This window comes from Buteo buteo, chromosome 4 (genome assembly GCF_964188355.1).
Source record: "Buteo buteo chromosome 4, bButBut1.hap1.1, whole genome shotgun sequence".
Lineage (NCBI taxonomy): Eukaryota > Metazoa > Chordata > Aves > Accipitriformes > Accipitridae > Buteo > Buteo buteo.
In genome coordinates, this window is record NC_134174.1 from 29,987,041 (window position 1) to 30,014,562 (window position 27,522).

Genomic DNA, 27,522 nt, shown 5'->3' on the forward strand with positions numbered 1-27,522 from the left:
GCACATCAGGAAGCGTTGGAGAGGTAGGTTGAGCAGGTGCTGAGGTTACATGTGTTATTAGATGTCAGAGTAACAGATCCACTGCCCAAAATACACAATTCTGCTGAATAATGAAAGCTGACGGTCTCGGCACGAGGCCATCCATCACGGCCGCAAGCCATCTCGCAAGGACGTGCCCCGTCTCTCCCCCGGGACGGCAGGGGACGCCCCACCGGGCATTTCTTGGGGCTGCTGAGCTGCTCACCTCGGCCTGCGGCACCCCCTCGGGTGGGCGGCACTGCAGCAGGACCTCGTGCTCCAGCGGGACCTCCTTGCCCAGCGGCTCCTGGTCAAAGTTCTTCCGTAGGTCTGGGAGGGAAAGGAAAACCCAGGGGTTACCAGCCCACTGCAGAAAGAGGGCAACCTGCAAAACCTTGGTGGGGAGAGAGCATCGCCTTGGCACCAGGAGCCCACGAGTAGGGAAAGCTCTCTGGCATAGCACGGCTAGAGCGAAACATGTCCTGGGAGGAAGGGGCCGAAAAAGCATCTTTTCCAGGATGGATTCAGGACAGCACGCGGTGCTTGAGGACAATGCCTTTCCTCCTTCACGCGCTTGTGAGCTTATACCCCCTCCTGTCTTTTCCTTTTAGGGCTAAACCTCAGCTTAACCCCTCTTTCTTCAACCCTCTGTTTCTTTCCCCCCGCTCTAGACTCTGCACCAGGACCCTTCTTTGCTTGAAGGGAGGGAAATGAGATTTGCACAACAGCTCGGCTCCCACGTCAGCACCGAAGTAAATCCCCAAATTTCAGGGCTACGGGGGCTTGTTGCTTGGCTGTGCCCCTGTTGATCCTGGCTGAGCCACATCCCCAGACTTGCTGGAAACCCTGCCATCGCACTCCGGTGCCAAACTGGGGGACAGGGAGAGGTGAGAAGCCGAGCAGAGCCCCGCAGGGACGTGGGGGACATGGCAGGGTCCCACTCGGGTGCCTTGAAAGGAGGAGCATCACTAGATGGTGCTGCAATCCTCCGTTACAGCACCCAGCCCTCTACGCTGCAGCTCCCACTGGTCCAGGGCAGCGAATCCTCGGTTCTTCTCATCTGCTCGGCACCAAGAAACACCAAATCCTTGGCTGGGGCCGGACAAAAGTGCTCCCTCAGTAGCCAGCCCTGCGCCTTGTAACATTTTCCCCATTCAGGCTAAATCCTTCAGCAGCATAGCTGCTTCACCAGCCGCCTCCGTTATGGATAATGTGCTGGATTATTAGCCCTCTAATAGCAAACTCTGTTTACGACTGGGGAAGCCTGGCCGTTCTCCTATAGCTTTGCCATCTCATTTGCTAAGAGAGCAAATTCAGCCTTGTAACAGCCTGATTAACTCGCCCTTAATCAGGCTGACACCCACAAACAGCAGCTTAGAGAAGTGACATATGACAGCAGGGACTCCAGGGACACGGACTCGCTGATTCAGGCAAAGCATGCGAGGTGCTAACCGCTGGGTTATTAATGATAATAAAGCACCAGGAAGAGCTGAGCAGGCTGATGGGCAATGCGGTATTAACCCAGGTAGCGCCACGGCCTCTCGCCCAGGTAGGTCAGGACGACGCCCGCTCAGATGCAAAGCCAGAACTGGGATGGGAAGGTAAGACCAGGGCCATCCAGCAAGCATGGGTCACCTCCAACTGATCAAAAAGCACTGCTTTCAACAGGGAGCCAACTTTTGGAAATGGCCAACCCCACTCATCTGCACCCACCGTGTCTCAGGGATCCCGGGAAGCTGGGAACGAATGGGAATGGCCGCTATTTCAGCTGGTGTTCCTACCAGAAGCAACACACCCACGTAGCTCGATACCACCGCTTTTTCAGCCTGGGATCCAGGGTCACACTTCAGGCTTTGCGAACAATTTCGAAATCAGTGGGTCGTACCCTCTGGAAACCTTTTGGGGCCCCCAAAGTGGGAAAAGAAGGTGGGAGAAGCGTTGATGTACATGAAACAAGAACCGAGGCAGCGCAGGTGGGCGCAGGCGGCTCTCGCAGAGGGGCAGGGGGCAGGAGCGGTGCCGGAGGGGTCCCGTCTGAGCGAGCACGACGCATACCGGGCACTTACACGCTATGCGGACGTACGCCCTGCGGCTCTTCGTGGTGCCCGCGGAGCTCCAGGCCACGCACTGGCACCAGTAATCTTCCAAGCCGAAGAGCTCCTCCACTTGCTGCCGGGAGACCTCGATCTGCACCTCCCGCACCAGCATCCCTGGAAGGGGACAGAGGGACGGCATCAGCTCGGCAAGAGCAGCCGGGAGGAGGGAAACGGAGGCAGCGCCCGAGAGGGCTGGTGGCTGCATAAAGCTCCAGGACAGAGGCAGCGGGTTGGAGGCATCTCGGAGGCATCTGGGTTTGGCACCTCTGCAAATCAGGGAGACTGTTCCCTCCGGAGAGTGACTCGGAGCTGATGTGGAGGAGTCTTGTCTTTTTTTTTTCCCTTAGCCTGGCCAGGCAGGACTAGGACCTCTTAACCATTTAAGAGGCATCACTCTCCTCCACCCGCCCTCTCCCCCAGCACTGATGTTCCCGTCCCTGCCCAGACCCCTTCCCACCCATGCGGGTTTGAAGGATGCCTCCGAGGCTCTGCTGAGGGGAGAAACCATCTCTGTCAGCTGCTGTTTAAATACAAATATAACAAGGCAAATAAAAAATCTTAGGGAAATCATCCAACGATGATGGCATTTCATGCCCACTGACTCCCAAAAGGGTTACATACCTCCACCAACCCCCCAACACCCCCATGAACTCTGCCAGGACACCCTGGCCGTGGTAGGGGTGCGATGGCAAAGGTGGCACCACCACGCCCAGGACACGGTGCCCTGGACCACTGAGGCTCGCTCGAAGCATCAATCCCTCGCGGCATGGCCGTCACCGAGGGCGGGAGGGACTCAGGGCTACTTTTCCTTATTTTAAGCAATACCTGCCCTTTTTCTGCAGCTTCTACTTATAAAAAGGCCTCAATTTTGCAGCGATAGAGAGCCGCATGCTCCCCAGCTGTAATTTTGTTAGCTTGCTCCCAGGGCTGCGAGGAGCAATTACTGTCTCTCTGCCACCTTCCCACAAAAGAGCTGACAAACGCACACCAAGGAAATATGATTTATTTTGCCCCTATTAAGGGGGAAAAAAAAAAAAAAAAAAAAAGAAAAGGCATTTGGGCCAAGCACTTTTGGAGAAATTAGGGCTTTTAGAAGGACCCAGGATGGAGATGGCTCAAAACCGTCTCGTCTCTCTGGACAGCCCCGGTGGGGTGGGTTGAACAGCCCTGCAAAGGTGGGGAGCATCCTGCAAATGCCCTGCTATCTCCATAACCTCCGAAAGCAAAGATGACTCAAAACTGTAGACTGAGCTTATGGCTCACAGGGGTGACTATTTAAAGGGCTTACAGGCATCCAAACACAGCCGCTCTTACCAACCATCCCTTCTTGTCCAGCTGAATTATACTCTCTGACTTGGCCTATTTTTGCTTTCTTCCGCATGAAATGTTTTGGATCAGATGCAGTCAGAGCATTACCAAGCCTGGCTCATTCAAGACACGTCATCTTGAAAGTTGCTTTTTTTTTTTTTAAAGGTCCCTTTTTCCAAGCTTTTAACTGAGGACATTAAAAAGCCACGAACGCCTAACTGTGTTAACCAGTCGCTTTGTGGCCAGCCGTCCCCCATGCTCTTTGCAGCACCTTTCCCTACGAACGGCAGGTGCTGCACATGCTGATTTTTTTAGCGCAGTAAACCATTTTGGTTCCAGCTCCTTTCTTCTCAGGGTAGCTGCCGGGCAGATATGACCACGCTGGCAGAGTTTTACATGCACGGCATCACCTCCGCACTGAAGGTATTGTCAGGTTTGTTCACTGATAGCAGCAATACCATCTTTGAAGCCTGGGTGAAGAAGGTGTACGCCGTTTCCTTCCCAAATTGCTGCCACATGTTCTGCATGTGCAGACTGGGATCTGAGAGGGAGATGCTGGCCCAAAGCAAATGAGTCCCCCCTAAAACAGGGTAAGATCCTGCCACACAGACTTTCTGCTGCTTTCTCCAGCCTGTTTTGCGCAAGAGTTGCACGAGGCAGGTTATTCGGTAAGGGGTATTCACTCAAGAGGTGGATCAAGTGGTAGGGCCAGAAATATAGTGCTTTTTCCACGCTGTACATCACTAAGCCATGAAACTCCCTGCTACAGGACGCTGGGGCAACCTGGAGGAGAATGAGTCCTATCGGCATTTAGACACACGAACAGGGGGAGAATCCGTCCGGGGCTGGACCACACTGCTACGATATCGCCGCTGGACCAGGGAATCCCTAACCACGGTCTGTAGAAAGCTGGGAGGGTAACAGAGCGGGGCCCATCACTCCATCCTCGTCCCCGTTCAATGCTCTTCCCCTAAGCATCCACCACTGCCCCACGCAGGGCGCACGAACCTTTGGCTCAACCCAGTGCAGCCACAGGTAATAAATAAATTAATAACCCCTTGGCGGAGGCTGCTCGGTCATTAATTAGTGCCGACTTTGCCCTCCAGCAGTGAGGGTTTCAAATCTGGCCTCTGAGAGCTGGGACATGGAGATGAACCCCGCGAGAGAGAAACGGTGCTGCCAGTTGCTCCCAACAGCCTCCGGAGAAGCAAGGGGACAGCTTTCCCATGCATTTTCGGCCATCCTTCACAAAGAGATCCTCTGGAAGAAAAACATCCCAGGAACAGATGAAGTAGCTTAGGAAAGGCTGAGAAAGCCACAGGGAAAAGAAATGATCTTCCCTTTGCAGAGCTGGTTCAGAGACACGTCCAAGTAAGGACCGGCTCACGGCTAGCACTGGGTGAAGAGCCGAGGAGATGCTGGGGAAGGGCAAGGCTGGGGAAAAAGGACAAGAGGAGATTCTATAAAAGTACTTGTGCTCCTCCAGGCTGACAAAGTCTCTCTCCTCTAAGCGCAGCCTGCCTTCTGGGGCCAATGCTGCAGCACTTCAAAAGGCCGCCTTGGTTTAAAGCCCTCTGGAGATGAAGGATGCCGCAGGCTCAGGGATTTGCAGGGAACAGATCTTACATGGGAAACGTGACTGTTTTCCTCCTCTCCTGATGAGGGCACAGGTACCAAAATTGGTGCAGAAAAGGTGGGAGCTGAGCTAAAACATCCCAATTTTAGCAAGTCTACTTGATTACATGATCTAACCAACCCCCACACCTTGTTCTCATGCCGGGACGTTTCAAAGCCCGGGGCAAGCAGCTCTGCGGAGCCCCATCCCATGGAATAAGACACCCCCTAAAATGCCTAAACCACCTTCTCACCCCCCCATTTCAGGCAGCCAGCAGTTGACTTATCCTCCGAGGCAGGGAAGAGCTCATCTGCCATTAAAAGGCATTTCAAATCCTACCTGCAAATGTTCTCATTACCCATTAAACATCTAATCCCTTTGCGAACCTGAGTAAGCTGCCAGCCTTTGCCACCCCTCGTGGCAATGACTCCTACGTGTGATTAGGCATTTTGCAGGAAAGCGTTTCCTTTTTCTTAATCAGTTTTAAACGTGCTGCCTTTCAAATCCCATTTAACAACCCTGAGTCCTGCCGAAGGGTAACACGGGCTGACTTCCCCAAGCTCCTATGGGGTTTGGTGACCCATGCCATCATCGAGCCTTCATCAATGCTCTGGAAAGGAGCAGCTCCTCTACTAAAATTCACTGATGATACGGAAAGAGAGAGAAGCTGTGCATGGACCAAGGAGGTGGGAAACACACAAAAGCGACCTCATGAGATTGCAGTCACCTGGGAATGATAGAAAGCAATCAGAGAGACCTGTTGGTCTACCTGGAGGAGAATCACCTCCAGCGTGGATGTGCAAGAGAGAAAAGGGCTGAAGCGCCTGGAAAGAAGAGAGGGGAAGGGCAGGCAGGGGGATGCCGGGGTGGGTTTGCTCACCGGTGACCTCGTCCAGGCTCTCCTTGGTGACGTGGTCATTCTGGTTAACCCACTCCCCGTTGCACTTGAAGTAGATCTGGGTGGCAGGGTTGGCGCGGCAGACGAGCTCCACCGGCTTGTTCTTCACGATGTAGGCGTCCTGCGGCTCCAGCAGAAAGTGAGGGAGGGTCTCTGCCGGGGCCGAGGGGAAGGAGTCAGGCAGCACGTCGCTGTACTCCAGCCCTGCCAGGGGAGCGAGAGGGTCAGGAGGTGCCCTTAGTCCCGTCCCAGCTGGGATGCAACTCCTACCTATGCCGCTTCATCCCTCCCTCTCCCTCCCAGGACTGCCCTGCGTGCGGTGGTATCACCGACAGCCCTTGCTGAGGATGCTCGGGAAAGCAAAAAAAAAAAGCAAATCTCTGCTAGCTAGAGAGCTGCTGCTGCGGGGTGCGTCCTGGTTTTGCCTGGGTACCAGCTCCCCATCCATACCCCGAGCCCTGGCCAACGCCAAAGCCTGGGTAATCTTGCTAGAGGACAGCGCGAGGAAAAAAGCAAACCAAACTCAAGTCCTAGGATGGCGACAGGGACACAGAGAGATTCCACAGGGGTTGGTGTCCCCCATCCCAAACCTTCCTCCCGCAGCCCTGAGGAATGCAGGGGCACGCTCCGAGCTAAACGCCAGTAGGGCTTGTGCTGGGAACGCTGACCGTGATGACGGCACAAATCACCCCCATCCTGCTTTTTGGTGGAACCACATTTGGGATCTCACCCCCTGCCAGCGCTGGCACTCCTGCACGGCGATCTCGGCATCACACAAGGGCTGGGGGGGCCCGGGCAGCCCCTGCCAGCACAGCCCCCGGGGACCGGCTCGCTGCCCATCACAGGCGAGCGATCGCTTCCAGCCCAGCCACCTCCAGAGAACGTCTCCCAAAAATGCCATCGGGATTCACGCTATTCCACCCCAGAACCCAGAGGGGGTCAGCGCCCTGGTGATCTCCATCTTCCTGCTCGTTTGCTCGCAAAAACAATCTAAATGCAAAAATAACCAGAAGCAGAGGTCAGGCCGGGCCACGAAAAGTCTTGAAAAGGGGCAAACACCTCAGGGCTCCCCCAGGGACGTAATCCCTGAGGAGTGGGAGCCTCATGGCGGGTCATGCCCAGCACCGGCTTGAGAAGATGCCGTGACCGACATCGAGGGGCACCTGCAGCATCCAACGTAGGAAACGGGTTTCTAGCCATTTTTCCCATCAATATCAACCCCAAATATTGCAGGACTGATAAAACACATACACGAGCTGGGATGCTACTGCTTAACCTGTTGTTTCTGGGCACCTCGCTAGCAGTCAGGTCACATCATGAGGCTTTTCTTTACACCTAAAAGAGTTATGAGCTTTTCTTCCTCCTCCTCTCGTCTCCAGCGAGAGCTGTGATTCTCAACTCCAGGCACTGCAGCGTGCGGGAAAACAGTAAATAACCCCAGCCCCGTGATAACATCTCCGGAGCTGGCAAGGAAGGAAGGAGCCCACTCCCTTCGTCACCCTTGGCAAGGAGCAGTGCCGCACGGAGAGACTCAGAGAATCCCGAGGTGTAAGGAGAAGAAGAAGAAGAAGAAAAAAATCATCAGACGCATCAAGAAAACAAGATGACCAAGCTGCCTCCCGAGCAAAAATCAGTGAGGGAAAAAAAACACGCGAGGTCAGTCGTTTAAAATCCATTTAGGAAAATTGACTTTCCATTTCCATTTAACACAGCACTAAGGGAGAGCGGTAGGACATTTGTCATAATCCATTAACTGCTCTTTTGGAAACAATGAATTAAACTCCGGGCTAATTTCTCTCTCTCTGGCTGGCTCTTCCCCACCTCTCCACTGCCAGCCATTTCCTCCCCCAGCTCATTTGCAGACCTGTAATTTTCCCAGCGCCCCGCCGCGGGCAGGGGCACGGGGGTGTGGGGAGGTGCGAGCCCCCCACCTTGAACTGTCCCACACTTCTCCCCATGCCTGCCTCAGGCTCCCGCTCCCCTCTCCTGCTGAGCAGCTTCTTACCTTAGCACAGCAGCAAATATCACTTTTTTTTTCTTTTTTAATTTACTATTCAATTTTGCATCCACCGAGTTGTTGTTTTGTTGGTTTGGGTTGTTGATTTTTTTTTGTTGTTTTTTTCTAAAACTGCTTCGATGCCACAAATCTAAATTCCCTGGCAAAGGGGGCTGGCAGGAGATAATCCAACTGCCAACAGAGGCAGCCAACAAAACTTCACTCGTGGGCTCATGTGCAAACCTCTCTGAAATGATGCTCTCCGCATCCCTGCAGCGCGCAGCCTGCAAAGTCGGTCCCGAGCTCGGCGGCCGGCAAAGGGCGCAGGTAGCGCACGCTGCAGAGCATCCTCCGAAACCCACCGCTGCGATGCAGGGGTGGCTCCCGGGCTTTGTTTTACAGCTCTAAGGGCAGGTGGGTTTAGAAAGCAGGCTTGCTATAAGGAATATAAACACTTGAAGCCCATTAGTTTCCCAGGGACGCTTGGCAGAGGGGAGTCCCCCCACCGCCAGCACCAGCCTCCCCGAGGCACCGCTGAGGGCAGTGGCAGAGATGCTAAATACTCCAAGATACATCATCCCTGGCCGTAACGCAGGCCTGAAGCTCCCCATTAAGTTTTTCTTCTGTATCTCTGCCAGTTGCTTTTTATTTCTTTTCTTTCTTCCCACTATTTTTGTCTTCTCCCCAAGCCAGGTGTAACACCCCAGGATGCAGGTGAGGAGTCCCGCAGCCTGCCCGGCACCGTAAGGGTGACCCACAAAGCCCCAACATCCCTGAAAAAGCCAATTTTCAGAAGGAAAATCTCCTATGGGGATGACACCTCGAAGCGCACGTGTCTCCTGACCCAAAACCACGGGCAAGGAGAAGTCCTCCTCCAGCAGCCAACACCAAAGACACATTTTCTCCCACCCCACCGCCACTTTGGTGATGCTAAATGAGACTTTAGGTCATCCGAGAGGATCTGGGAGTGGGGAGGGGATGAGTCACGGCCCGACGGGGATGAAAATCGCAGATTTGTGACTCACGCACGATCATCTGCAGCCGGACGGGTGATGCTCTGGGCTGTGGTGGGAGCCACCTCGGTCCCCCAGCACAGGGTTCGGGGCTGAACCACCGCCAGCAGTACTGAAAATCCGCTGACCCCCACATCGATGGGTCCCATCCAGCCCCGCCCCGTCCCGAGAAGGGGTCTGCCCAAATCCATGCTGGTGGTCTCAAACTCGACGCTTCAGGTTTCTTCAAGGGGGCACGGTGACTTTGGGGATGAGGGTGGTAGAATAGGATGATCTCCCCAGCCCCAGCCAGATCCAGCACCTGCTTTTTGTGGCTATAAAAACCTGCTGGGTTTAAGGTTTGAACCCCCAAACCCCAAAACTTTAAAGCTAGAAGCATCCTAGCTGCTGGGAAAGTTTAAATCCTGCAAACTCGCAACAGCTGAGAGATCTTTTGTTTCTGGCCAAGAGAGATCTGGGGCCCAAAAAAGCAGCTCTAACAGGAGACAGGGAAAAAGATGATGGGGTTTTCGTGGCAGACTCGTCGCCGATGCCATGCCGCAGAACCCCGACCCCACGGTTCCCCCAGGCTCCCGCCTGCCCACAGATGGGACCAAAACAAGGGGGAGACTCATTTCTCCATCCAGAAACCAGCCCTACGCGACCAAAGAAAAGCATTTGCAGCTGGGCAGGGCGTTTGGCTCCAGCACGATACGGCCGTCGGTATTTAAACGCGCCGGGGAAGAATTAAGGCAGAGGAACAACAGGGACTTTGGATGAGAAAAGGGAGAGGAACCATGCTGGGCATATTTATCATAAGCCATCAACCCAGCCTTTTATCCCTACTCCTGACGCCTGGCCACCCGCCGCATGGGAAACCTCTCGCTCTGCTAACGCACATGGAGGTGGGGGCCCCCAAAAATTCACGTACAATCGAGGCGGGGGGAAAGCACGCCCGCTCGTGCCATGTAGAGGAATGACTACTGCTCCCGGCTGCCCCGACTATCCAGCAGCCACTGCAAAATACAAAAAAAAAGCACCTTCCTGGTGGTGCAACACCATCACTTTCCCCCATAGGACGGGGCGGGTAAATAGCTCCAGCACAGACAGAACGAGGTGCTGTCGGTGTCAGAATTAAACGAGCAGAGGATAGAGGGGCTGGGGAAAGGTTTTGGTCTGCTCCAGCATAATAAGGACATCGATAAATAGCCCTGTAAAGGCTAGGACAACCTTCCCCTCCAATGGTCTTGCATATTATGATTACTATTATTATCATTATTATTACTATTATGGTTGCATTATATATATATGTAAGAAAACTTGCAGGAAGCAGGTCTCTGGCTTCTCCAGGCTGGGCAGCCAACCTGAGGTTGGGCGTATGCACTGAGACGTTCAGACGGTTTTAATACCAGTGAAGACCTTGTCAACAGGAGGGTTCGCACTGGTGCTTGCAAGGCGCTGGCCGTAAGCATCGCCCTTGGGAACGGATCCTTTAACCCACACGTGCGCGGATGCCACCTTCCATTACGCCCAGCGCTGCTCTGATCCCACCTGAGGTGACAACTTGGCCCGTTGAGCGCAGGAGCAGCGCACGCAAGAAAGACACTTTTGCATGCAAAGCCAGGGAAGGAGCCTTGCACAGCCGGGATTTCCAGCACTGCAATCAGACAAGCCATAAAAATCCCAGCAGCGACAAACTAATAAATATTTGAGAGCGCGCTACACTGACTGTAATCATCATCTCCCTGGCAGACGTCTACAGGGGGCTCCCATCTGCCGGCTTCCCTCCTTCCCGCTGGAGGTGGGTGCCTGCTTCCCAGCTCCCTTTTGGGGTTTTTTTTGGAAGTCCCAGGCTGTCGCCATCCCACAGTCTCACACTCCTCGGGGGCACGCGGTCGGGTGCCACGGCGTGACGTGCTACGGGACGGGCTGGAGCACTGACTTGGGTCCTGTATCTGTTTTTGGGGGGAGGAGAGGCAAGGAGGGGGCAGCTCTGGGCTTGACCTGTGGGACCAACCCCCCCGAAGCCCCAGGGATGAGCACAACAGGAGCAGCAAGGCGGAAAAGGGAGAAGGGGAAGAAGCACTGGTGATTTCTCTCCTCGCCAGCCTCTTCTCCTCCATCCTTCATCACACATTTTAATCTGCTGGGGTTGAGCTGGATTATCCGCAGCAGCTGTTCCCCGGGGGGTGACTTGCAGATGTTCGCGGCCAGCGTTTGCAATTTGGTTGAAGATCGATGACCCTGACCAACCAACACCAGCAGCCTGCACGGGGAGCAGCACCAGGCCGGCCTCCAGCATTAATCCCCCCTCCATCACCCCAAAACACATGGCACAAGGGATGACGAGCCCAGAAAGCAATTCCCTTTGCAGCAACGGCCGAGCAAACCTCTACAGGAAAGCGTTAAAATCCTCTCTCCTGCAATTGTTATCCCTCCAAATATTTGGAAGATTACAGGAGCATTAGCGGCAGCGAAGCCCGGTGCCCATCACCCATGGCCATGCATCCCTCCCTGTTGCACCGGGCAGGCAGGAATGCGATGTAAGGATTAAGCCGGGATGCCTGGGTTTCTCCGGCTGGGTTTCTCCAGCTAAATCTTAGCGGCGGTGGGCACTTAACCCCTTCTGCTTCCATCTCCCCCATTCACGCCTGTTTCAGGGTGAGCGCTATTTCGTGCGAAGGCCTGAGAGGCAATGGTTAAACCCATTCCCGCCTGCCGGGGTGGGTAGAAATCCTCCTGTAGAAATGAAAAAAAAGAAAATATGACAGCTTATCTCCAAGCACTGGAGGAGGAGAGCCGCCTGCCTTCCCAATCCCCCCGTGGGGATGGGGACGGCTCCGGCTCAAGAGACCGAGCTGGTGGGAATGCTCCGGCCACCGGTTTGGCTCGAGGAGGTACCTGAAAGGCTGGAGTGGGGCTCTACCCCCTCCCCAAATCTCCCTTCCTATTGCCTCCGGGGGAAATCTATGCATGGACTCATTTAGGGATTAGCGCTGTTGCCGTTTAAGCTCCAGCAAATTGTGATGCCAGAGTCATGGGATGGGATGCAGGTCTCATCCCACCACGTTTCACTCCATCCCTGAGCTCAGGGGGAGCTGGCATCACCAGTCCCAGCTTGCCCTGTTCCCAAGGGCTTCCCATTGCAGAATGTCCTCCTGGGATAATTTCAGGTCCAGCAGTAAAACATAGCCGAGGTTTTCCTCCTAAAAGCACCGTGAGCATCCTCTCTCCCCAGAACATCACCGTCTCTTCCCCGAGCGATCCCCTTCCCCTCCCTGCTCTGCTCCCCATCGCACAAATTCAGCTTTCTGCGCACCAGCGTGGTCTCCCAACGCGAAGCCCCGCTGCCGAGGAGGTGCCGGCAGCTCGTGAGGCAAATTCTCCGTGAGGCCGAGCGGTGCCGCGCAAAGCCACGACCCAGCGCCCCTTCTGCGGGGACGCGAACCATCGGAGGCAGAGGAGGGAGAAAGGAAGGTGACCCAAAATAAAGGGTGTCGCTGAGGATGGGTTTGGAAGATTTGAAGACACTTGCACTGAGTGAAACTTCTTCCCCAGCTCTCGCCCTGCTACCTCCTTGCACAAAGCCCACCAAATCGCGCGCCTTCAAAACCCTCCGAATAGTTTAAAGCGGGTTCGGACACAAGCTGGGAAGCGCTGATGAAAGCGAGGTGCAGGGGATGTAACAGGCCCTCGGCACCGTCGTCCCAAGGGCTGCAGCTTGCTGATGTAACCCCCCGGCCTCATTAACTCAGCGTGGCGCTCGTTAACCTCTCCTGCCGCAGGAGGACCGAGGGGATGGGATGGGACAGACCCAAACTGCCCGCAGGGGCCAAAAAACTGAGCGTGGAGCCTTCAGTAGCAAGGAGAAACACCGGTACCTGGCATCTCCTCGCCAACCTGGAGCGAGGTTGGATTTGGAGGTCCAAAAGCCACGGGGATGGCCAGCCACTGACGTGCTCGTGGGGTGCCCATCCCCGTGGCGTCTGACACCTTCCCCAAGCACGTGCAATGGTAACTCAGCAAAGGCTGGACCACAAAACCACAGCCCTCGGCACGTCGTCGCGTTCAACCCTCGCTACCGGCGGTGCCCCGAGGTCCGCAGAAGGTGTTCTCCACCTCGGGGCTGTGCGTTTATAGGGTCTTCCTCTCCATCCACCCCCCCCCCCCAAAAAAAAAAAAAGCGGAGGCCACCCCTCCTGCTCCCAGCAGCCGGGAAAGCCCCCGCAAGCCTGGTTGCACAGGTTGCGTTTGGGGACCTCCCCCGTAGGGAGCAGCAGGACTCACAGACACCACGGACAGACTGACGTGCTGCTCCCGCGGCACTGCGGGCTGCAAACCCCCTTGGTCCCCTCCGTGCAACACCATAGAGCCTCTCTGTTCTCACCCATCTTTTATTAATAACTAAATTTGGAAAAAAAACCACTTAACCTTTTCCCCAAAGCATCTCTGCCTGACAAACTGGCTCATTTTCCTCCATCGATTGCCCTCTCCCAGGAGTTTTAGCGTCCCTTTGCATCCCCTTTCCTGCCAAACCTGGCATCACCCCCCCGGGGTAAAATCCAGCCACGAGCAAGCCCCATCCCATCACCTCCAGCTCACCCAGCCCGGGACAGACGGACACCAGGACAGACAGACATTTCACAGCAGCATCCCAGATGGGGTTAGCAGTTCCCCCCCGCCCGGCAGCAGGCAAACATTATAATTAGAGAGCATTCCTCCCCAGCGTGGGTAATGAGGGGGTGCACCCCGCCAGCCCTAATTACACCCTTGGAAAAAAATAAGCAGATTCCTCTCCCAGCCAAATGAAAAGCCTGCAGCCGGCCTCCCTCGCTGCGCACCTTTATTAAATCAGAACCGGACGAGGAGTGGGGAAAAAAACCAGAAAGCAAAGTCTCTGCTGAGAAAAGGGTGGGAAAAAGGCAGCGCCAAGGATGTTATTGCATGCAACGGCTTTATCGATCAAAAACCACTTCACCTGACTGAAAAAAAAAAAAAAAAAAAAATCATCTCTTTAGCTAAATCCCCAGGTCAGGCTTTTGCAAAGCAGCCCGAGAGGAAAACTAAAAGCAGGGTGCCTTCGCACGGGGCATCCCACCGCAGCATCCTCGTGCATCCCACGAGAGCATCCCTGTACCGCTGCAAGCCACGGCTAAGAGGGTTCAACCCAAATCCTGACCCCCGCCATCCCCGGAGAAGAAACACCCAGGCTCTGGCAGCAACTTCACTTGCTGGGAGTTCAGAGGAGAGAGATTTATCTTGTTGATTATGCATTACGCTGGAGTATTTATGGAGCCACTACTCTTTTGTTTATCTTTATGATTATGATAATCAAAGGCGAAGCCTCCTGAGAAGTGTAAACAGCTGAGATCCCTTATGGTACAAACCTCTTCATTTTTCATTATATAGATTTATAACACGGCACAGGCAGATTGGAGTAAATTGTTCCTTATTTCTGGTTTTAACAGAGCGGAGCTGTGAGCCTCGTGAATCCCCGTAAATACCCACGGAAAGGGGAATGAATTAAAAAAAAAAAAAAGAAAGAAAGAAAAAAAGGAGGAGGAATTATGTAGCAAATCCCTGTTACACTCTATTGTGCTCGCTTCTTTTGTGCTATTTTACACATTTCCTTCAGGGAAGCAGTTATGTTTGAAAACTATCTCCAAATTTCATCTAGTGCTGGTTCTTGTTATGGGCACGGACACTTTTCTTTGTGCTATTTTAATTCCATTGTCGCAGTACTCTTGTATAGTTTGTTCTGTTTACTGAGCTACAGCGTTATTTTTAATGGATATAATAATTATATAAACTTTTATTTATTTGCTTTGGCTCATAAAAGAAAAAAGCCAGCAGCGGATAATGCAGTAATATGCTGTTTATTCACATGTATGGCATGTACTGTGTTTCTGTTGTGAAAAGAATAATAATTTCAACAAGAAAAGAGAGAAGGGAAAAGAAACCAAGGAACAAACAGGGACTTGTTGCCCCGGTTAATGCCAGAAAGTCCAAGGAATTATTAATTATCATTCAAACTGCAGTAAATTAAGTGCAAGATGCAATCTCTCACTGGAGGGGAAAAAAAAAAAAAGGGGTCTCCTGTTCAAGTGAGCAATGCAGTTTTAAAATGCTAACTCCGTGAGAAAGAAAGTTGCCGGTTTCGCAGACAGAAAGCGATTTCCCCCTCGCCCAAATTACATACATATTTAAAAATGTAAATTCCCCAGCGTTCCCCCTGAGAGTGCAATTTCCAGGCGGCTGTTCTGCCATGTTTTTTTTTTTTTTTTTGTTGGGTTTTTTTTTTCCTCAACGTGCAAATCCGGAGGCGACCGCCTTGGCTTCGGGCACGACAAGCAACTTGAAATCAGCAGCGAGCGGGGCTGCGAACCCCCTCGGTGCTCCTTGGGAGGAGAAGGATGCTCTGCTGCCCACCGCGCATCCCGGCTCCAAGCATCCATCCCGTCTCGGACACCCACATCACACGGGGACCGTGAGCTGGAGGGGAGCAGGTTTTGCCCTCTGAGCATCCAGATGCCAAACCTCGAGGCGGGGAGACAACCCGGCCATGCCCTCTAAAAGAGGCTCACAAGATTTGATGGTCCCGAGTGGCACTTCTGTGCCAAAATCCCGGAGGGCCGTGCGTGTCCCACGATGCGGGGGAGCCAGGGATGGCACGAGCCCAACGAGGTAAAGCAAAAAGTTCAGGCAGCTGGCTGCGAAGAAGGGAAAAGCAGTGCAAAAGGAGAAAGCTTTTTTTTTTTCTCTCTCCTCCTCATTTTTTGTCTTTTTCTCACCCACTCTCTCCTCCCCAGCAGCTCCCGCAAGCCCCGGGAAGCCAAAGCCGGCTGGAAGGATGCTCCCCCCGCCTCCAGCCAGCCTCTCCGCAGGCCCCTCGCCAGACGCTGCCCTACTTTCCCCGACGCTTTTCCCACTCTTCTCCCACAGCTCGCTCGGTGGCAGGCGTGGGTTGGGAGCAGCACCCGCTCCCCGGTACCCGCAGCGCCCGCTCCCCGTGCCAGGGGTCCCACCACCAGCCCCACCGGCAGGGGTCATCTCCCACCCTGCGGGGCGTTCCAATTCCAGAGAGGAAGGTGCTGGGTGTAATGCTGCACCAATTTTAAATCATTTTAATCAGTGCATTATTTTCTAATCATAAAAATAAGCCCGTTCGATGCCTCACATCCCCCATTAATTCAGCTGGGGGAGGAACATCACAAGAGCGGCTGATTAAGGTCCCTTTATTAAACAGTCTTTAAAGTTGCCCTTAATCTTTCAGATTTGTTGCTACGATCAAAAACAAAAAAACAACCACCACAAATGGAGGCTGGAAATATTTTGCTTTTCATTGTCCTTTCTCTGCCCTTTTCTTCCCTTCTCATTTTACTGCGACAATAAGGGAAAAAACAGAAGGAAAAAAGGGGGGGGGGAGGAGAACAGGGTTAGAAAAAAGATTTAAGGGGAAAAAAAAAAAGAAATAATCCCTGCTGATGTTGAATATCAAATATTAAGACTTTTCTCTCCCCACTCTTCCAGCAATATCCTATTAAAGAATAAAACCCAAACAATCAGTGAGAGTAGCTTAGAGGACAAGGCTTCCCCATCTCTTTGCCTCCATTATACTTTAATCCCTGCAGCCAAGAGCAGGTAGGAGAGCAGGTACCCGAGACCAGAGCTTGGCTTTCCCATCGCAGCACGGAGAAAGGTCTCCGGCTGGTTGCAGAAGGATTTTAGCAATTACCTTGATTAGTTTTATTCCTTCCCCTCTAAACCCTGAAGCCAGCTGGGCTCCTAACACTTCGCACCTGCTTTTACATAGAGCAAAAAGCTGAGGTTTTATTAAAGTTGGGAGGGTTTGGGGGGGGTCTTCTGGTGAGTGCCTGTGTTCGGTGCCTGCCTTTGCCTGGCATCGCTGCCTCCCTGCCCACACTGGGGGGAGAAACACGCCATGCTCCAGCGGAAGGAAACCCCTACAAAAAAACAAAGCCTTTTCCCTCCTGCTCCCATTCCCACGAACACCAAGGTGGGAAGCCTTCGGGAGCTTCCTAACGTTGTTTGGCACCCTCCTCCCCTCCCTGGCATTTAAATACCATGGGACCCCACACCACTGCAGCCAGTTTCTTCCTTTCTCACCGCTGGGAATTTCCACCTTTTCTTCTCTGGACGCAGCCCGTGTTCCCGCAGCGCTGTTTCTCTTTCCTCCCTTTGTCCTCCGGCACACGCGCTCCCGCTCTGCCCCACGGACCAAAACCCCGACTCCCAGGTGGGCCAGCCTCCCCACGAGCATCCTCCCCTTCTCAGCGCGGGTACCACGCTCGGCACCGGAGGTGCCAGGGCTGGAAATGTCCCCCGGCTTTGGGGGTCTGTGCCAACCCACAGGGGTGGCACCCCACCTGGAGCATCATACGATGCCGCGACCTGTACGGACCCACACGTAGCGATACACCGACACGCAAGTCACACTCCCTCCCGCGCCTTCCCCTCTGTCCCTTCTACAGGACCCCAAGGTATCAATAAAAATTGCCCTAAAAAATTAGGATGCTTGCTAGCAAGGTGCAACGCTACCAAACTAAATGAAGTTTGGGATGCTGAATCCAGAGACTTGACAGTGACAAATGCGCTGAGCATCTCCAACCTCAAAACTGGAGCGTAGCTAGGATGGATGCGGGACACCCGAGGCATAGCCTTAGCCAGGCTAGCAGCGAAATGGGTTTTTGCAGGGCTCAGAGGCATCGCCGAAGGACGTGCAGCAGGAGAGAGGGACCAGAGGTGATCCAGAAAGGTCTCAAGGGAGCAGGGGCAAAGGATCACGCATACTGAGCATCAAGCGTGCTTGCACAGGGGAAAAGGAAGAAAAAAGCACCGTGCCCCCCAGCCTCGTCCTCTTCTCCTCTCCGTCCCCCAGCGGCTGCATTTCCATAAGTGATTTGCGCTAATTGCTTTAAATACGGCCACGCTGTGGGTAATCAGAGTCATTAAGCGACCTCTGCTCTGGGAGGGCAGGCAGGGCTGGTGCGGAGCCCCGCGCCCAGGGCCATGGGCCAGCCTTCCCCCCCTGAGCGAGGCACACTCCCGCATCCCCAGCGATGGAGCTTGGCTCCAATTTGCTCTTCCCTGGAGCCCAATCAGTAAATGGCCTCCCTCCTGCCCTGGACCGGGGAATCTAGATGCTGCCCGACGCCCGTGCCGCGGCAGGGACGGATCCTGACGATGCCTGGCTGCTCCTGCCCTGGCCGGCACGGCGATGCCACGGCACCCTGAGTTGCCCATCGCGACTGCGGGTTGGGTTCAAACCAACCGTGTCCAAGCACCCCAAAACCCCCCCAAATGGTATTTCTGAATGCAGAAAATAGATATTGCCCCATCCCCGACCTGGGGCAGGGTGACGGGGGGGAAGAACCAGCTGTCACCACCCAGGGGACACCGGCCTTTGAGGCTAAGCACCAGCCACCCACCATTCCAGATCCGATTCCCGGCATCCCCACGGCACCCACGGGTGGCTTTAGCCTGCGGCCAAGGGGCTTAGCCTCAGAAAGCCCCCGCCGCCCTGCGCTGGGCCTCCCAAATTAACCCCGTCCTCGCTAAGGGACGCGGCCGCCACCGCGCGCCACGGTCGAGCCTGGCCAGGCGGCTCGTCTATAGGCTCATCTATAGGCTTGTCTATAGGCGAGGCTTAAGCTCGGGGCTTGCAACGCACGCACACGCCAAGGAGGTGGCAGACGGGGTTGAAGATCTTCCAGCACCTTCCCACAGGGCTCTCCCCGCTCCCAGAGAGACGGGTTTTCCTGGAAGCACGCCGAGCTCCGCTGGTTCAGCCGCTCGGTGCCTACAGGAGCCCCCGACCCGGGCTCCTCCGCGCCAGTAAGTGGCAACCATCAAATGCAGACCCACGCAGGGATACAGCCCTTCGGGTTGAACTTAAAGCCAGGGTTTAGTCTCAGATCTAGTGCTAAGTATAAGCTAAGGACAAGGTTGCTTGCAGCCCTGAGATCAGAGGGGGATATTTAGGTGTGCTCCGTATAGTGCAGGAATTGCACCCGGCAGCGCCGGGCTCTTGCGAGCACATCTCAAACTGCAAAAATAAAAAAAAAAAAAAAAAAAAGAAGAAAAAGCTGCATCAAAACCCAAGCAACCCTCTCGCAAGGAGCCGGGGTTGCGTTTGCCACCTGCAAGCGTGCGGGAGCGTGCCGGGCTCGGCAGCAGCCTGGCCCCACATGCATACGCTTGAAATAAAGGCTGGGAGGTGTAAAGAAACTGCTGTGCTTCCAGGAAAATGCACTGCAGCACGGCTTCTGCCTGTCCGCGGGGACCCATTACACTAACAGTGTGTCCATTCAGCCTGATATATAAATTACTAATGTAAATTAATGGATAATTGAAGCCCTTTAGTCCTAAATATTTAAATTATTTAACAGGCAATTAAGAGAGAAGGAGAAAGAAAAGAGGGAAAGGGGCCTTAACCCCAACGGGCAGGAAAAAAAAAATTACATAAATGAAGTGAGAGGAGACCAGAAAGAGCCAAACATACACATTTTAAAGGGACGCTGGCAGCTTCATTTTGTTACCCCGCGTGTCTGAGCCCGAGTGGATTACAGTGGATGCCCCAGACCCACGGGGACAGGCAGGGGAGCATCCGCTGAAGGACCCTGCCGAGCAGCAGGACCGGTTCTGCTCCGGGTCCTTTCCAGGAGAGGAAAACTCCACGGCTGCACTTGTAACAGCTCTTGGTTATGGCAATTGCCAGGACTTCCTGACATGCCAGAACGTACAATACTTTTAGATAAGTTTTTTCCCTCCTCCCTACCCCTAAGCTGAGAGCGTTCCCTTATATAATACCGTTCCTGACCCCTTTTGATTTTTTTCTTTTTTAACCCCTGCATTCACCTGATCAAGTACAAACACCTTTAATCCAAGTGGTTTAATCTTTTCTTCTTTTAAAAGTGGTCTATGTGGCTATTTTGCTCTCTCCGCATCCCCCCCATCCCGCTCCAAGCATCCTCAGCAAGGCAAAGTGCTGACACAAGGGCAATCTGTCGGGACGCTGGATACCATCAGTGCAATGAGTTTCCCATCCTCAGACGTACAGGAGAATCCTCCTAACAGCACAGCCCATGGCAAGGAGCAGGTCAGGACCAAGAAACACAGTGTTTCCTCCTCCTGCCTCCATCCCACACTGGCCAGGGATATTCCCACCGCTCTCCTGAGCACTGGAGGAGGTCATAAGGAAAAATGCCCGGTGGCCCGTTGGGAAAAGACGTCACGTGGGAAAAAAACTATTTTAACAAAAGCAGCGTGTGAGTTTGTGCGTGCCTGGGGACGACACCGAGGGCAGGGAGAGGGATCGAGACAATAGTGAATAGACTTCAGATTATATCCTGAACTCGTAGCCTCATGGGAACGGGGTTATAAAAACCCTTTTTATTTTGTTTGTAGTCCAAAACAAACAAGTACATAAAAAGCTAAATGCAGAGGAGCCAGACAGGAAGTGAGTAACATCTGGGAAACATCTGGCCCCGGCCATCCTGCAAGCCCAGCCTCCGGCACGGCTCCGGGTACCTGCTCCCGCAGTTCCAAATCAGCAGGGGTACCCAAACCCCCGTCCCCTGCCCCAAAAGGGCATTCCTTGGGGAAAGCTGTGCCCATCACTCGGCTCATCTCGTTGGCTGAGCAATGCAATTCCTGAGCTTCCCATCCCTCTCTGCACCGGGCGAAACGAGTAAACCCTTGTGCTATTCCCACACGGGGAACGCAACGGGCATCTCAGCCCGTTGCGATGGTGGGCACGGGCAGCTCCTCTGCCAGAGGGTGGAAAACCCCAGGGACACGTCACCGCCGAGCAGGACATCCCGGTGCGGGACTTCGAGCATTGGAGGACGCTCCAAGCACTGCAGGAGTAGCCCTGCGCAGGGCTCTGAGCATTAAAGGATGCCCCAAGCATTGCAAGACACGTTAGTAGAGGGCTCCGAGCATTGCGGGAGGGAGGCAGGCTGGCACCAGGGCACGCTTTCCCAGCCCCAAGAGATGCCCCACGCATCCTCCTCCGCAGGAGAAAGGAGGTTCTGCCCAGCAGATGCAAGGGGCCGGAGGTATTTTCTTCTTCTGTTTCTCATCTCCTGCTCTTACTCCTCCAAAAGCCCTGCAGAAAGAGCCGCCCGGCGCGCTACCCCACGCACGGACCGGGGAAGCCTGCGGAGGTTGCAGGGCCTGATGTTTGGGCGGGTTCCAGCCCAAAAGGCTGCGCGGGAGGAAAGCCGGCTCGGCAGGCTCGCAGCCGAGGCCCTCCGCACGGGGGAATTCCCCCCGTGGCCGCCAGCCCAAGCTGCCATCCCACGTCTTCCCTCTCCACCCGCCCACAGCCAACGGGGTGCTCTGGGGGTGAGCAAAGAGGGGGGGCGCAGGGATGCGAGCAACCCTGCAGAGTTATTAGCTAGCGGGGGGCGGTTGCGACGAAAGAGCAGCGATGCTCGGGACCGGTCTGGATGACAGCAGGAGTCGTTTCTGTGATCTCCGCACACCCCCAGCTGCGTTTATAACTGGGAAAGGCGATACCCGCCCTCAAACGCACGGAGCGACGACGCTGCCTCCTTCGCCGTCCCACCGGCTGTGTCGGGGCACGGGGCAAAGCACCAAACTTCTGGCAAACCAGCTTCACTCGGCTCCTTGCGCAGGATGGGATCCCTCCAGCTCACCAAATAAAACCAAAGCAAACCCCAGTTCCCCCCCCAAAACACCTCCTCTGCATTTCCTACGCAGGCAGAGACGTATTTTCCATTCGCTCTGGCAGAGCCCGGGATTAGCTTCTCACGTTTTCCAGCGGGGAGGATTAACGCCGGTCCGGTGCTGGACCACGCTGGCAAGAAAACGGCAACCGGCTGCGCAGCATCTGGCGCCCGCTGCTCATTTCTCATCGCGTACACGTGCACGGCGGCATATAGGACCGCCGAAGGCCAACGGCGGTAGCGCTCGTGGCTCAGGTGTCCCACGAGAGCAGGAAGGACAAGGACATTTCTTTGGGGGTGTTTTGCCCCCCACGCTGGCAGCCTGCCTGAATTTGGAGCATTTCCCCTTGGAGAGCCAAGAGGCGATGCAGGGGACTTGGGGAGTGACAGGGAGACGTTAGGGATGAGAGCGGGGATGTCAGAGAGCAAAACAGGGAAGAGGAAAGAAAAAAAATATCAGAGGAGGAAGGACAGTGGTTTGGGAAGGGAAAGAACCAAGGCACTTGAAAGGAAAAAATTATCCAGCAAGCTGGCAAGGTTAAAAAAGCAAAAACACTGGGACACCAGAGGATATAGAGACCTAGTTAAAGAAGCCTCACCCAGAACACGCCACTAGCAAAAAGCATCCGATGTGTCAGGGACAGGGATATAGGATGCTGCGCGCCCAATTCCATCTCGCCGCAGGCCCTGCGGCAAAGGGCACAACTCCCAAACGCCCAGCACCAGGGACCTCCAGCCACTGCAGCCGCAAAAGCCCAGTCCGACTTTGTTCCGTGACTCTCGGCCACCTTTGCACCAGCTGAAGCCCACCTGTAGCTTTTTTTTGTGTGTGTGTGTGTGTGTGTGCTCTTACTTGTCTCATCATTAAAAATAGCTAAATTGAAAGGCTACACAACAGCTGCCCAAATGACTCGGACCCCATTGCAAGAGGCGGCGAGAGCACCGAACCAGTCCCCAGTGTGCAACGCCGCAGCTAAATTTGGCCAAGCAGGCTGGCAGACAGGCTCCTGAAGGTGTCTGAACACATCCAGGCTGTCGGGGCGAGGAGGGTGATGCACAGGAACCCACCGGAGCCGGGCAGCCTGTTCCCACCATCCCTCGCACGTGCTTGTTTCCCTGCTTTTTCTTTAAAATTCCCAGCCTAAATAAGGCTTTGGGGAGGAAATTAATGAAAAGCAAAGCTGATTACAAAGAACAATACAATGACTCAATCTGTTTCTTTTACCTCAATTGTATAAAGCTTTTACATTTATAAAGGTTTCTCTCAATACACAATGAAATGGCCTCCGAGGGAAGCCGTAATGGCCCTGGAGACTTTTGAGCAAGACTGGACAAAACACCGCAGAAACAATCCCAAAGGAAGGGCCAGATGATCTAACAGGTCTTTTGCATCTTTAATTTCTCACCCTTTTCTTTCTCCTCCTGTTTCAGGCACGTTTTTTAGCTGCTGCTAATTAGATGTTAATGCGAGAGCGGTTGCATTTTCAGCACATGGTGTAACCAAGAGAAAAATATCAGGGCTCTAAATGACAAACAGATCACGGGGATGGGTGTCCTTATTCTCAGCGTAGACAATATCTCTCTAGGAGAAAAACAGCCCATAAAATATCGATATCCTTTCCCCACCAGGATGGATTGCTTCTGCACCCACCGGTAGCTGCCTGATGCCCACAGGTCACAACGGTGCCCGCTTCAGGTCTCTTCCCTCGCCATCCCCACATCCGAGCTCTACACCAGGGCACAGGAAGGATCTCCAAGGTTGTTTTGCCTAGTTGTAACGCAGCCGGAGGCAGCGGAAAAACCCCACCAGAACAACAGACATCCCCAAACAACCTGCGTTTAGGTCAACCACCAGCCACGAGACCGACCCGACTCTCCTGGCTGCTCCTTTGTAGACCATCTTCCCAGGAGAAGGCAACGGGACGCTCTTGACCACCACCTCCTCCTCCTCCTCCTCCTCCTCCTCCTCTCTGCTGGGCTGTTTATTTGAATCATCTCTAACACCCGCCTCAGCAAGTTGCAAGGATCCGAGCCATTTGCGCTAAAATCACTGAGGTGGTGCAGAGGCAGGAGTCTGTGCCCTTGCCCACGGCACCTGCCCCCACCACGGGGCAGCCGACAAGGGCCACCGCTCGTCATTGCCGACGCAACCGTAGACCCAACCGCGCTCGGAGATCGCTTGGCCGAGGTGTTCCATCATGCTTCGCGATGCTCTCCCCTTAACCCTACGCCCAGCTCACCGTTATCACAAGAGTAAATTTAATTTCCAATATGTTATTGTCTTTTATCACCCTACCAGAAGATTTACAGGAGAAGCCAACGCTCTGCTTCACTTCAGCCCCACTAGAACACCATCATACCTCGAGGTGATACTCCAAGGTTCACGTGGAAGACCAAGGCACAGGTCGAGAATGGATGGGGAGCCCCAGATTTGTGGTGGTGGGATGTTACTCCCCTCGTTAGTGGGGTCAGGAAGATCCCACCAGCTACTGGTGTCCCCACGGGCAGTGACATCCCTCCAGCCCCGTGGGGGACCTGGTGCCTACGCCCCAGTCGAGACGGGAACGAAAGCCACTGCTAAGAGACACATTTATGGCCTTCCAAGAGGGAGCCCGATGACAGCTTAACGAGCTTTTTGTTTTTCAAGTAGTGGTTTTATATTTACGACCTGAAAGGGAAAGATGCAAGTCGGCAGACGATCATGGGGCTATCTGCTCCTTCTGCTCCTGACCCGCTGCCGTCCAACCCACATCCAAGCCATTCCAGGAAGCCATAAAAAACGATTGCATTTCAGCTTTTTCCCCCTCCTTTCTCTCTCCCCAGTAAAAACAAAAAGCACTTTTTTTTTTTTTTTTTGGTGGTGGTGGTCATTTCATTTTAATGTTCACCCCAAGGAAGAGCATCAAATATTAATGCAGGAAGCTTCAGAGAGATCACACCAGAAACCAGAAGCCCCATATGTTGTGGAGCATCCCAGTGGATGCAAGATCCCACCAGTTCATCCCCAAGGCCTGGCTTTTTAATGCCTGGGAAGGGAGGAAGAGAAAGGAGGAGGCCAGAAGCTGGGCTTTATGAGCTTGAGAGATCACATTCCTGGGATATCAGCCCAGAGTTGCACTTGGAGGAGGAAAAAAAGTTAAGGAAAAAAAACCAAAACCCACCACCCCTCCCCAGGATGCTGCGCTGTTATTTATAAGCTTAATAGTGAAAAGAGAGGGCAAAACGCCCTGGGTTTTTTCCCCAGATCTCAGCATTAACGCAGCAGAGAAACGCCTTTGGGCTGCAAGAGCATTCCAGCCACCAGCAGGAAGATAAGCCTCTTCCTTTGCCTCCAGATTCCTTGGCAGAGGGGAGACACGTGGGGTTTAACTGCATACAGAGATGCCACAGCCGGGATACAAGGGTGATAGGAGCTTTTGGCCGGTCCGGGGCTCACCTCACTGAGAAAGACCCTGTCCTAGAGCTCACAAAACTTGCACCTTGACCAAGCCCAGCTTGAGGAGTTGATGGGGGCCATGCAAGGCCAAGACATGCAACGCAAGGGGCTGGTGAGGGACGTGCAAGGCCAGATGTGCAACGCAAGGGGCTGGCGAGGGACGTGCAAAGCCAAGACACGCAACGCAAGGCACTGGTGGGACACATGCAAAAAGCCAAGACAAGCAACACAAGGGGCTGGTGAGGGACATGCAAGGCCAGATGTGCGGTGCAACAACATCTGGTAGCGGAAGCGCGCAACACGGCAACGTCCCATGCAACACAGCGCCTGCTGCATCATCGCACATGACGTTGGACGTGCCCGTCCCTCGCTTCCACAGGAGGAGAGCACCGTTGCGTGCTCGGTGGCGGCACCCTTCTGCCAAAATGTTGCGTGGCCGCGGACTGGAGCCAAAACTGCTGGAAACCCATGAACCAAGCTGCAGAGCTTGGGTCACCATCTCCCTCATCCCTCTCCGTCCCCACGCAAGCCCCATCTGCGAGTCCTCTTCGGCAGCCACCAGGTCCCAGGAGCCCTGGGTGTGCATGCCCCAACAAAAAAACAATAAAATAAAATTAAAAAAAAATTAAAATACCCTTTCAAGTGGGATTAACAATTTCCTCCGCACAGTGGGTGATGTTAAGCGAGGTCCGGGGGGCTGTGGGGTAGGGAGCAGAGGGAGCAGCAGGGCAGAGCTGGCGGCAGCCTTCCTCCTCCTCCTCCTCCTCCTCTCCCCTCTTTATCTGGTGCCTGGGGCTCTGCCCCGGCGCCTGCTGATAATCAGGGAGCGCATTTGAAACCCCGGCGCCAGACAGGATCCTTATCTCCTCCCGGAGAGGAATGTGGGATGGGGGCAGCCCCTTACAACAGCTCCAGGAGATGGGGGGGAGAAGAAAGGAAGAACCCCCCCCCCCCCCCCCACCATGGCCCCTGTGCACAAGGAGCAGGGCAGGGGTGGGAGGCAGGGACCCCCCCAGGGGTGGGGGGGACACCCCAGGTTTGGGTTTGGGGAGCCAGGGCTGGAGGGGGGGCCCGAGGGGTCGGAAGCCCCCACCGCCTTGTGCAAGGGCCGTGTAATTATCCCGGGGATAATTGCTTGGCTTCATTTCCCCATAAAGTCAAGTGCTGGGTAGGCTGGCTCCAAAAAAAAAAATTAAAAAAAAATAATAAGCTGAGTGAGGAGCCAGGACTGGGTTGATCCCACTAGGAAAAGCCCTGGGCATGGGCCTGGGGGAGCCCCACTTCCCCCCCCCGGCTGGCAGGCTAAAGATGCAGGGTGAAGGCTGCGAGCCATCCCCCCCCCAAAAAAAATAAAGCCCAAGACCTTTCAGGGCTCAGCTTGGGGACAGGAGCAGCCTTTAGGGTGGGAGGGAGAGGAGGGTTGGCCCCCCCCCCCCGAGCCTTCCTCCCCGGCGAGGAGGGTGATGCTGGCGCTCGGAGCTGCCCGCGGGCTGCCCTCCCTTCCCAACAGGCCCGACAAGAACTTCGAGCGGTTTAATAACAGCGAAGGGAAGGAGAGAAGGCGAAAGCCAAACTGTTGGCTCTCCTCCCTCCTGCTACACCAGGCAGGACAGGAGCCATGGCTCCAGCCCAGCACTCCCTCCCGGTGCGAGGGCCGGATGCTCTAACACCCAAAAAAGAGCTTCGAGCGGGTATTTTTTTTGCCGTCGGGAACCCAGAGCTTTCCGCTCGGTGGCCGGCAAGCATCGGGCGCCAGCGCTCGCGGCGAATTTGCGGTATCGGCAATCCTCGGCTTCACCCCTGCCAGGGGTTTCGTGGGCACCCCCCCCCAAGAAGGGCTCTGTTGATGCCACCAGAGCCCCAAGGAACTTGTATCCAATTAAAGACATACTTTAAAAAAATCATAATAAGGGGCTAATGAAGTTTAGAAGCTGCCGACACCAAGCATATGCCTCAAATATGCACGGTACAGTTGGTGCCTAGGTAATGCAACTGCAGGTATCAGCTCGCCTAATTAGCTACCAGAAGAAAGTCTAATTTAAAACAAAGCTCTTATTTTATTTATTTGCTGACAGTAGCAGAGCGATTCCCTCCAGCAGGATGTGAAAGCAAACACACTGTCCTCAATATAAACTGCCATGGGCTTTTTAATTTTATCCTTCAACAAGTGTTCCCTGGTTAGTCTTTGGGAAGGAGGAAAAAAAAAAAAATCCCCAACAAATAAAAAACAACTCCAGGGAACACCAACCTGCAGCTCCCATTAGCGTTACAGAGGGCTTGCAAAGACAGCTTCCCACTTGTCACCTCCCTGCCACAGAAAAAGAAAAAAGCACACGCACCGCGCTGGGAAAGGCAGGTAAACTGCCTTTCATAAAAGGTCCGTAAGAAAGGTCGTCCAGCCAAGCTAAAAGACTCCCGACAGTGCCCACCCTTTCCTTCCCCTAGAGAAA

At 54.2% G+C, this 27,522-nt stretch overlaps 1 protein-coding gene across 2 annotated transcripts in view; it reads right to left on the reverse strand.

Annotated features, from left to right (window-relative positions):
• The window catches only part of UNC5B (unc-5 netrin receptor B), a 56,321-nt gene that overhangs the window by 11,176 nt on the left and 17,623 nt on the right, over nucleotides 1-27,522 (reverse strand). For both annotated transcript variants that reach the window (XM_075025384.1, XM_075025385.1), the window contains exons 2-4: nucleotides 5,918-6,139; nucleotides 2,085-2,228; nucleotides 245-348 (exon numbers count right to left, since the gene is read on the reverse strand). In XM_075025384.1, coding sequence (XP_074881485.1) covers nucleotides 245-348; nucleotides 2,085-2,228; nucleotides 5,918-6,139 — 470 coding nt within the window. The remainder of the gene's footprint in view (nucleotides 1-244; nucleotides 349-2,084; nucleotides 2,229-5,917; nucleotides 6,140-27,522) is intronic.